Raw genomic sequence first — 12,193 nt, forward strand, 5'->3', positions numbered from 1 at the left:
ACGGGGAAAGACCGTACGGACGTGCATGATGCTTGGAGAGATCAGAGAAGAGTGAGCATGAGTAATAGCCAAGTCACGATTGTGGAATAATTAAATATTGGTTCTAAAAAAAAATACCTCTTAACTCCTTTGAATTTGTAGTTTATATAATATTCTCCAAACAATTACGACTACTCGAATGCATCATCTTATCACTTTGGAATCCAATACGTCTCCTTCAATTTTAATCAATCGTTAATTCCTCCCATGAATTAAAACAAAAACACGGCTAGCGTGTCTTTCCACTCGTACACAAATCATAAGGAAAATGACCCCAAGCTTTTTTTACGCTTGACTTTGGCCACTAGATATGAGATTTGATCTAAATAATTAACTCTATTAGGTCGGTTTTGGATACAAAAGGTCTTTTAATTCATCTCATCTAATCATTACAAATTTTTAAATTTTCACACAAAATAAAATAAGTAATTCAACTTTTTCAAATCTCAAAACAATAATAATATTAAAAAATAGTATTCTAACAATGTTTTATTCAACTTTCAACTTTCAACTTTCAACTTTCATCTTAACTTATCTCTTTTCAACTCACTATCTAAACATTTCCTTAATGTATTTGATTTTTTTTTTTTTTAAACATGAATGTTATACGCTGCTCGTTAATATGAAAAATTACAATGCTCATCTTCCAACACAAGACCATGAATAGAATAAGGAACCTTCTTCTATACAGCATTGACCACCCTGTACTTCTAAATCTAATTGATGAGCCACTGCATTACATTCTATATGAACAAACTTCGCATACCACTCATTTTTTTTTTTAACTTAAAAACCTCTTTCACTGTTTTTTTTTATTTGAATTGTTTAATCTTAGATCGACCGTTAATGCATTATCACAAGTAAACTACTTATTTGTTGTTAGTTATTTCATATAAAAATAATTATTTCATGTTAAATTGAGTTTATTATCATCACAACTAGTTATTTCTATTATAAATAATTCGACATAAATATTCATTTTTTTTTTGCAACACATTAAGGTGCAGGTTAGATTATACTCATTTATTTACAGACACGCACAAAATGAAGAAGAAAAAACTAAATATATACCAAAGAAAATGAACTATAATGATTGGATTCATGTGAGGTATATACACATATTTTTTTGGTTATAGTAGCTACAAGGGGAGTCTGTTCTTCACATAGCCGATGAGGTATAGTCCATAGGCTCGTCTTTCAATCTTTACATTAACACGATTCAATACTCAATCCTTCCTTTTGCTTTGAAAAAAATTATAAAGGGAAAGGAAGATCAACATATGTTTTTAAGGAAATGATTAATATAGTTTTGAGGTGTAAAAATTTTGCACAATTGTTTTTTTTTTTTTTTAAGTTGACCACATTTTTTTCAATAATAATAAAAAAAAAAAAATTGCACATCCAAAAGTGTATTTATTCCTCCTATGTCCATGGGTTAATTCAAAAATGATATTTCTTTTATCTTATCTTTATTCTATGTTTAGCATTTTTTTTCTTTTTAACAAATACTGTAGTCACAAAGTGATTAAACAAAAAGAACTTCACAAACTGATGTGACTTAATGTGATTTGTCAAATTGTAAATAAAGTAGATTCAATAGATCACATGAATTCACACCAATTTATGAGATTATTTTTATACAATTCATTTATGACTGTAGTTTTTTTTTTTGGTTTAATGCCAAATTGTCAATGGAGAAAAGCTCAGAAACAGTCGATTGTCTAACTTATATTCACACTGGCCAATAGAAATACAACATGTGGCAAGTGTATTTGTCTTACAATGAACCACATCTTCTTGTAAAACACCTTAAGACTTTTCATTTCTCTCTTGTTTGAGAGGCACCCATTTCGATTCCCTCTTCTGACTTCTCTCCCTTATACTCCCTCCCGATTCTTCCTCTCTTATGCTTATCCTCTCCCGGATTCTACGTTTCTTTTTTTTTCGTTATGTTCTTCCGTTTCTTCTTTCCCATTGTGGCTAGCCGGAATGTGTTTTTGCTCTTCCTGTTTTGCTCTTCTCGTTTGATCGGGTAGTGGCTAGTTGGAACTCATCGATTACAACGAACTTGTGTATCTTCCATGGTAATTTTTTTAGGTTATTTGGATTAAATGACACTAAGTGTAACTTGTGAACTATAGTATTCCAAACTAAATATGAACCGGCGTAAATGCTATTCTTTTTGACAAAGAGATAATGTTTTTTGTCTGCACGTAATGCCAAGACTACTTTTCCTCTTATTTTATGCTTCTATTTAATTTCTATAAGGTGTGCTACATCAACCTGGTAAAATTTTTTGTGTTTGGTCTCTCTAATCATTGTTTTTTTCTATATTTTTTTCATGGTGTAGAGCTTGACGGTAAAAAGGTTTATTCGAAAACAGAAATCAAAAATTTTTTTTGCAAGGGGTTTTCGAAATCAGAATCTTTCTTTGAAAGGGGGTTTTGAAATTACAATTTTCTCATTTACCAAACAACATTTATCTAACCACTGATTTCATATTTATCAAATTATTTTGAATCAAATGGTCATTATTTTTCACATTTTCTAAGCAACAAAACATAAATCATTGTTTGAACAAAATTTATATAACCTCAGATTTTTCAAATTCTTGAAGGCCAACGAGACAATTTTTTTCAAAGAGAGGTAGGAGAGGAGGCCGACATGGGGGAGGATAGAGAAGATAAAATTGTAGAAGTTTTGGTATTGGGTGTCAACTTAAAAAGTAATAATCACAATATTATTGAAATTTATGCGTGGCATGTTGTTATTAACCGGTGTAAAAAACAACTTGGCACCCGCTCCAAGTGCTTCTCTTGTCGATGGCAAGTTTCAGGCCGCCGTTAAGTGTAAAATGTAAAAAACTTAGAAAAAAAAAAAAAATTAAGTAGAATGTGTTTCTGAAGAACTATTCAGCGCGTGAAGGTAACGTTTAAGATGGCCTGCTAAATCCCATGTCATGTGAGTGACTGACTGACTGTGAGTGTGAGAGAGCCTCTGCCGAGTGTTGTTGACAGTTTACTCCTTTCTAATTGGACCGTGCTTCTCACTTCCCTATGCAAATCCGTAAATATATAAAAGCAAAATCAAGGATTTCTATGTAAATTGCACCCTTTTCTGTTTTTAGTCTTTTTTTTTTTTTGGTTGAAAAGTCCACTTCTTATGTAGTAATTAACATTTTTACCCATTGATGATTGAACTCCGGAAAGGTCATCCCAAAAAATAGATAAATACAAATAAAAATAAAAATAAAAATATCCTTCACTCCAATCCAATGATCCATTGATACGCATTTTGTAATTCAATCTCAGTTTGAGGATTGCCCATCCGTACTTATGTACTTTGGCATCGTATTAATATAACAAGACATTACAAAATCCATACATAACACGAGAAACAAGTTATTTTGCAAATCGATGTGATATTTCATAGGTGTGAAAGTGTATAAATCATGCTTGAGATAATTGTAAGCAAGGGAGTAAGGAGGTGTTAATAAAATTATAAATTGCTTGCCCCCACATTCCCTCTTAAGATCAATACATGGTTTTGTTAATATTATTCTTTAATGTTTACAAAAGACATGGAGTTGGGAAAGTAAAGATTTTCCAATTACATTTAAGTCCTGTTTAAGAATAGTAGATTCAAATTTCAATGACAACATGGAATGGAAACGCTCCCTACTTAGAAAAAGTGAGGCAGAGACAATACATAGTTTATTGATTTGGACAATCATGCCATAAAAGAAAACTTAATAATGATAATCAGTGCTTGAGGAGGGAGGTGGTGGTTTAACTATACGTATATTTCTGGATAACTTTAGTCGGGGTATTTGCAGAATAACCCAAGAATATAGGGGCTTCCTCCTCAACTTTCTAACATTTCTTCTTTCCTTCTCTCTCTCTCCTCTTTTTCTTTTTTTTTTTTTTTTTTAACATTTAGTATGGTACAATATAAGGAGTATTAGATAGATATAAAATTCATGTAGGAATAAAGCTCACTGTTGCGACGCAGTGTCCTTCCTTCCTTCCTACTTCCCGGTTGAGCATCCCCCAACCTCTCTCTCTCTCTCTCTGTTACCAAAAGCTTGCGATCTGATTAAATTAAGCTTTTATCTCGCCAAAACCCAGATCAGGGAGTGAGCGAGCCAGAGTCGTTCCTTCCTATGAGAAAGGACCGGACGGAAATGTCCGAAGACGACGATCGGTCCCCTCCCTTGGATCTTCGCGGGGCGGACATCGCCGAGTCCTCCAACAAGACCCGGAACTGCAGCGGAGTGTCCGGTTCTGGGGCTCCTGTGCCGGGACCCGGTCCCAGTTCCATGGAGTTTCAGGCCCCCTACCCGGACCAAGTGCTCGAGAACGTGCTCGAAAACGTGCTCCAGTTCCTCAGCTCCCGGCGGGACCGTAACGCGGCCTCATTGGTATGCAGGTCGTGGTGGCGCGTGGAGGCGCTCACCCGATCCGACCTCTTCATCGGAAACTGCTACTCGGTCTCGCCACGGCGGGCCACGGCCCGGTTCACCCGGGTCCGGTCCGTCTCCATCAAGGGAAGGCCGAGGTTCGCGGACTTCAACCTGATGCCGCCCGATTGGGGGGCTCACTTCGCCCCTTGGGTGACGGCCATGGCGTCTGCCTATCCCTGGCTAGAGAAGGTTTACCTAAAGCGCATGTCCGTCACGCACGACGATCTGGCCCTACTTGCCGAGTCCTTCCCCTCCTTCAAAGAGCTCGTCCTCGTCTGCTGCGACGGCTTCGGTACCAGTGGCCTCGCCGTCATCGCCAGCAAGTGCAGGTACCTCCTTTTCCTCTGTTCCCCACAAGCTATTAGATCTATCTGAGGATAAACCTATATACGATCTCTGGGCCGTGTATACTGATTAGAGAAATTTGCTACTTTTTGTAATGTATTTTTAGGGTTTTTTCTCCCTCTTTTTGGTTCTATTTCTTTTGCTTTTAATTTTACTTTTTGGGGGAGAAACGGGTAGATCTGTTTGATGGATTTGGTATGGTTTTATAGTCTTGATGCGTTTCGAGATTTATGGTATTCTTTACTAATTATAGTAAGCGAACCCTAACTTGTACGTAACAAGAACGAGATAGAGTTACTAAGAAAATGTTGGTGTATTTTGGATGGAAAAGCCAAGTAACTATACATGATGTTATATGTAATCTTGTCATTTAACTTTCTTCAGACAACTGAAAGTCCTTGATCTGATCGAATCCGAGGTCACGGATGATGAGGTTGATTGGATTGCTTGTTTTCCGGAGAGTGGAGCGACCTGTCTGGAGTCACTGATCTTCGATTGCGTAGAATGTCCAATAAATTTTGATGCATTGGAGAGGCTGGTGGCTAGGTCGCCATCCTTGAAGAAGCTTAGGTTGAATCGCTTTGTTTCGATTGGGCAGTTATATCGCCTGATGGTACGTTCTCCGCAGCTCACACACCTTGGAACTGGCTCTTTTAGTGCATCAGAGGGCATGGCTCAGGGTGAACAAGAACCCGACTTTTTCACTGCCTTTGCTGCTTGCAGATCCTTAGTTTGTCTCTCGGGATTCAGGGAAATCTTGCCAGATTACTTACCAGCCATGCACCCAGTCTGTGCTAATCTTACCTCCCTGAATTTCAGCTATGCGTATATTAATGCAGATCAACTCAAATTAGTCATATTTCACTGCCACAAACTCCAGATTTTCTGGGTAAGTTTATTTTTGTAATTATGTTCTAATTGTGATCGTGGTTTGGCTTGTGAAGCTTATTTCTGCTTCCATAATGCAGGTCCTTGATTCAATATGTGATGAAGGACTTCAAGCTGTGGCTTCAACCTGCAAGGACTTGCGTGAGCTTCGTGTTTTCCCTTTTGACGCTCGGGAGGATAATGAGGGCCCTGTTTCTGACGTGGGCCTCCAAGCAATTTCTGAGGGCTGTAGAAAATTACAATCGATTTTGTATTTCTGCCAGCATATGACAAATGCGGCAGTGATAGCCATGTCAAGGAATTGCCCAGATCTTGAGGTGTTCCGTCTCTGTATAATGGGGCGACATCGCCCGGACCGTGTGACCGGTGAACCCATGGATGAAGGTTTTGGAGCCATTGTTATGAACTGTAAGAAGCTAACTAGGCTTGCTGTATCTGGTTTACTGACCGATCGTGCTTTCAGTTATATTGGAAAATATGGGAAACTGGTTCGTACCCTGTCAGTTGCTTTTGCTGGAGACAGTGACATGGGGCTTAAATATGTGCTAGAGGGCTGCCCTAGACTGCAGAAGCTTGAGATCAGGGATAGCCCATTTGGGGATGCAGCTTTGCGTTCTGGTTTGCATCACTATTACAACATGAGGTTCCTTTGGATGTCTTCATGCAGGTTATCTCCCCAAGGTTGTCAGGAGATTGCTCGAGCATTGCCCCGCCTGGTGGTGGAAGTAATCAGGGATGATGCTATCGAGCACACAGATGAGACTGTTGACATATTGTACATGTATCGGTCTCTTGAAGGCCCCAGGGATGATGCCCCAGGATTTGTGACCATCTTGCAATAGAAGAAGTTGATTCGGCTGTTTGGTGGCTACCAAGCAAGCTAAAAACATTTTTGTGGGAAAATTGAAGATGGCGGGTGGCTTTTATATGACCCGCAAGGAGGTCCCTGCAACCATCGTCTGTCAGACAAATATGAGTGAACAACTGCTGTTCCTGGCTTGAGCAGTTGCAAAAGCATCCATAACAGAAGCGAGGTATTGGGCTGTCCAATAATGTTCTATTGGTACGCTTCTCAAATTTTACGTTTCTTTTGCTTTCACATTCGTTTTATCATAAACAAAGGCTGCCAGAAGAGGAGAAGGGGGGAGCGGTTGTCAGGCTGGGAGGGGTTTTCAAGCTACATTGATAATTTAAAATATGAGAGTTTAAACGTGGATAGTACTATTTATGAGGAGATGGAGATGGGTCTTGAAGAAATGGAGATTCAGAAAGGTGAAATTTCGAACTTATCTTCCATGCCACCAGTAGAGAAGCAGGAGCTAGTGTTCACTCTCGAGAAAACTTAAATCTGTTTATTTTGTGATTCAAATGGTAGCTAGTTTAAGCTGTAGCTGCTGAGAACTAAATGCCCAGGCTAATGCATCTCTTTCTCTTTCCAAGTGCTTGTTTTTTTCAGATGTGTTGTAGCACCTGACTGTTGAATTTATTATTGTTTTTGTTAGCAAATGTGAGATGGGAAATAAATGCCAAAATCTGCATGGACCATATGTCACATACATACATACATATATATATATATATATTAATATATCTATGTGTGGAATGACCAATTGACAGTGAGACCCATTAATGATGTGTGGAAAGTGTAGTAGAAGTACACGTTACAGCCTACAGGATTCCACCGTCAGGGGATCCCAATTTACATAACCAGTAGAATCCCAAATTCCCAATCATCTTTTGGCTTTGAATATTCCTGATGTTCTTTCAGATCCTTGGAGGAGCTCTTCCAACTGTACCGTCATTTAGTTACTGAATCCATTTCCCATCTGATAATGGGGACATGTTCAGGGAGGGGTTCTACTTGCTCTTATTAGCTGCGGCATTGTATTTCTGAGTTGCGTACTGACTTCATCTCATCTATACGTTGATATAGGTTTGGGGGGGTGGGGCCTATGGTTTGATGACTTGTCACAACCCCTGCGCTTGCGTTATAAAGCAGCCAAGTCCACCAATGAGACTCTCTCTATTCTCTCTCTCTTGCTCGCTCATTATTATGATAGAAATCTTTTCTGCCTTATTTGTTGGTATTCTCTCTGGCAGGATGGTAAAAAGCAAGCTTATCATCAGAGTGGGATCTGACTGTGCAATTGAATAAGTGATGGGAAGCAAAGCTTCGGCTTTCTTTCTTGTCGATCCATTTGTTGATCTGTAAAACAAGTGGACCAATGCCAACGTTTTTTTTTTCTTCTTGTCATTTGTCTTAGGGCAATTGGGCATCTCTCTCTCTCTCTCGGAGGATCCATTTGGGTCGTTTTACATCGGAAGAGGGCCAGTGCAGGATAAGGAGGGGTGTGGATTCAACAGAAACGATAAAAGAACATTGAGTTTGAGTACCGTAGCCTAGCTTATCCATATTGCTTACGGTGGGAATAGTCGCTTGGATGACCATTGCTAATGAATGATAGCCTCTGCTTTTTAATTATATCTTTTGGAGTTTGCCTTTTTTTTTTTTTTTTTTTTTTTTTTTTTTAATTTTTCTTTTTGGGGGCAACCATCCCTGTCCCCCTTATAAAAAGTGTTTTTTTTTTTTTAAAAAATGATTTTTGAAAATATTGATAATGACCTTACACAAGGACGACGATCTGCATCTCTCTCAAATCTTAGCCGTTTGATACTAAACGACCCATTTGATGGACCTATCTTACCTACTTGACAAATCAATCCCATCATTTCTTAGATAAAATTATGTGGTCCTGAATGAGTAAGCACATCAACCCCCGTTTGGTTAGCACATGCATTATACTGTTTACTAAGCACATATATCATAATAATATGTTGCAGTGACAAAAGTTAAGCCTCTTTGGTGTTTGATTGGTTAAGACCAATCTCAAAAGTCCTGTCCCACCACCTGATCATTGAGTATGTGGGCCACGTGTACGGTATGGGAGGTGGCATACATTAATGCCCTTGTTCAAATTAAAAATTTTACAAAAATAAAAATAAAAGTAATTTAATTAATGGTTATGTCTATTGTTATTTTAAAATATTAGTGTAGACTGTAGATGCAGAGATGATAAGAAGCTAGCGTCCAAGGGAACAAACAACGAAAACCAACTAGTTCTGCAGGTAGGTGGTGCCAGTCCAGTGGGTGATCAAAGTGGTGGGAGAAAAATATTTTGTTTTTTATTAAAAAAAAAAAAAAATCGGTGAAGCCAAAAGGGTTTTGGGTTTCTTCTCTACTTTTGTCTGTTAAGCACATTCATGGCTGAACTAAGCACGAGGTCAACCACTAAAGTGCCCTCTCCATCTGCTTCGCCACTTAATTAAATTCACTCTGTTTTTTTTTTTTTTTTAGAATATGTTTGCACACTTTCCCCCAGCACTCTTTCCAGGATTGATCTTCGCTTTCTTTAGTGTTGCAAATTTCTTTGCGTATGGGCATTAAAATTCAGTTGGAAGCATCGCTCTAATTAATTTAAATCTTGATAGTACACGCACACAACTCTGCACATCACAATCGGATCCGATCATGGAGCTGATTTTTTTAATCTTATCTTTTATTTAAGTTAATCTATATATATATATATATACACACACACATATGTTGTCGTGGCATTAAGCTTGCTTTGCCGACAATTTAGCCTGGCTACATAGATTATAAATGAGAAATGGCAATAATAGAGTGTTTATAAGTCCTAAGACAGACACTGTTGCCAAACATGGCGTTCTAAAAAGTCACGTAAAAGACAAACAACTTGGTTTGGACATTAACCTAATATATTTGACTCCATTTGGATGGAAGTGGTAGGATCTTCCATTCCTCCCTCTCCCTCTTTGATTCCTAAATCAAGAAGATAACATTACAAGTGACTAAGACATCCTTGAATTTTTCTAAAACAGCTAGAGTTTGGATTGCCCGTATCAGTCTTTAAGACCATTCTCAAATGTCAAATTAAGTGGCTACATTTCATGTTAGATTGATTGACACTTGAAGATCACATGATATATTCCTCATGCATTATTACAAATTGCAGAGAATTTGACAAAGTGAATCGAGATTATCATCAAAATGTCAGAACTATGTTCTCTTTTTGTTTCAATAAATATTCGAAAGAAGTGTCATCAAGGTCAATTTTTTGAGTTGATTATTCTTGTTTTAAACAATTTTCGTTTTTAATTGGCAAGATATCTAAAGTTATTTGTCCTGACTAATCTTTTGAATAATTTAGCAGTACAAAACAAATAAACGGATAGTAAGTCAAGATAAATTGAATCCGAACTCGTGATAGAAATTGAACATATCTTAATTTTTTTTCATACTTTTGTTCAATAAAAATAATATAAAAATTAAAAAAAAAACAAACAAATAGATACGAAGCTCTTTGCTTTATTTTGTTTAAGAGATGAATAAGTGTTTTGTATTAGATTTGTGACGATGACTAATATACTATAATTACTATGGCCTTATGATTAAAAGATATTTATTAAACAATGAAAAAGATGACACTTCATGTCAATACATAATTTCATTATCTGGAATCTTGAATTGATCTCACGTTCTTTTTATATATTTTTAATTAATACTAAAATATTCTATGCAAACTCTTATCATCAATCATCTCATTAAACAAGTTAACTTGTTGGATTCAGTAAATTGGGTCCTAACTCGATTTTGAATGTGATTTCAATTTGGATTTTTCGAAGTTTGGTCAAACATCCATGGGGACTTATCCCATCAAGCATGGTTAAAAAGAAGTGTCAAATCTGTCACACTAAAGAAATGAGAAAGGCATTGGCCAATGGCCACAATCGCCCCACATGTAAGCGATTTTACAATCTCGATGCAAGAAAGAATGCTTTGGTTCAACTAAATCTTTGAATTATTGGTTCTCTTTTTCATGCAACAAAGCTAGCTATTCAATGGCAGGAGAACTTCCCTGCCACGTATTCAACACGACTAACAACTCATATATCTATCATGCAATTTTATATATTTTTCCTGTTTGTATTATTATTTTGTTTTCATGCTATTTGTGACCAATCAAAATTAACCAAAAAAAAAAAAAAAAAAAAGAGAGAAGAAGAAAGATGTAATCCATGTCTGATAAAAAGACATTAATAAACCTGTGAAAATGGGCGTGGAGTGTAGACTGTAGTACTAATGTAAGAGGTCCCTCCCCATCAATTTCCGACGAAAACACAGGAATTGGGTCAAATGATCATAAATATATCATTTGAAAGATGGGTGTTATTTAAGCTCGTTCAAAAGGTCATAACAGAGTGAACTTTCTCTATCATGAACACTGTTTCTATCTCTATCATGAACACTGTTTCGAGTTTCCATTAGATAGATTGCCTGCGTGCCCAATTTATATGGCAGAGGTGGGGGGTCCTCACTACTCACCCTTTCTCCATTTATATTTCTTTTTCTTCTCTGTTTATTAGGGACACCATTATTTCCATCTAGAAGATTTAGATCAAACCCACTTTAGGTGTTCTTGCACATTCAAAAAGGCATATAGAAAGGTTCTAGATCCATAGCTCAAGAATTGTCCCAATCTCCAATGATGATTAGGGCGTTGCCACTTCTTTCTTTTTCTTCTTCTTCTTCCCAAGGTCAATTCCATTACTCTGGACCCAAGTTTTTTTTTTTTTTTTTTTTTTTTTTTTTTTACATTTAGAAAAAACAAGTTTCAAACTCCAAACCTTCATTTTAAAAATTGAAGGTTATGTCAATCGGCCTTTGGCTCCTCTGGAACCAAGTTATAAGAAACCATTTTCTTGCAAAAAAGTTTGAAGCAAAGTATCATTCATTTTGACCAAAGAGGTTCGAGTCATTGAGATAAAATAAAATAAAGATGTTAATAAAAAAATAAATAAAAACTTGTATCTTGTAGGAGCTTAGTATGTTTGTTTCATGTGAGAAAAAAGGAGCAACGGATAAGATTATTCATGAGGTGCTTGACTTTGAAATTTGCTCAATCAGTCAAAAGTAATATTCGTGAAAGTGATTTCATGCATAATAATACAAAGTGCATTTAGCAATTACAACACTCTTTAGAGCTCCTCGAGTTGTTTGGGGAGGTGGCCACTTGCACCCAAAATTGGGCAGTTTGGTCAACATCCATTCAGTGGCTGTCAGAGATAGGCTCTTATTATTTATAGAAAAAAGGGTCAATGAAGTTCAAGTAGATAGATATATTAAGATTAGATTGTGTAATCCGAAATGCAAATGCTACCAACTCGTGGGTTTGGATCAAACAGCTTTGCCCACTGGTGGAATTAATAAAGCAGAGGCTCCAAAGCGATTATGGGTCATAGGCCTTTTTAGATGCATGATTTGAAAGAGAGAGGGGGGGAATCTACTAATCATTTCTCCTTTAGAACTAAAAAATTTCCGCCTCATCTACTTCATCCCTGGGATCTCTCATGGGTGATGTGTACCTGCAGTGTCTCTTG

General features: G+C 37.0%; 1 protein-coding gene across 1 annotated transcript; it reads left to right on the forward strand.

Moving 5' to 3' along the window:
* The first annotated feature begins 3,987 nt into the window (after positions 1–3,987).
* Positions 3,988–7,279, forward strand: LOC121260565 (transport inhibitor response 1-like protein). The gene is made up of 3 exons (XM_041162499.1): positions 3,988–4,830; positions 5,231–5,735; positions 5,815–7,279. Exons 1-3 carry the CDS (start codon positions 4,202–4,204, stop codon positions 6,574–6,576), a joined length of 1,896 nt encoding a protein of 631 aa, XP_041018433.1. The 5' UTR covers positions 3,988–4,201; the 3' UTR covers positions 6,577–7,279.
* Positions 7,280–12,193: the final 4,914 nt, after the last annotated feature.

This window comes from Juglans microcarpa x Juglans regia, chromosome 4D, assembly GCF_004785595.1.
Source record: "Juglans microcarpa x Juglans regia isolate MS1-56 chromosome 4D, Jm3101_v1.0, whole genome shotgun sequence".
NCBI classification, from domain to species: domain Eukaryota; kingdom Viridiplantae; phylum Streptophyta; class Magnoliopsida; order Fagales; family Juglandaceae; genus Juglans; species Juglans microcarpa x Juglans regia.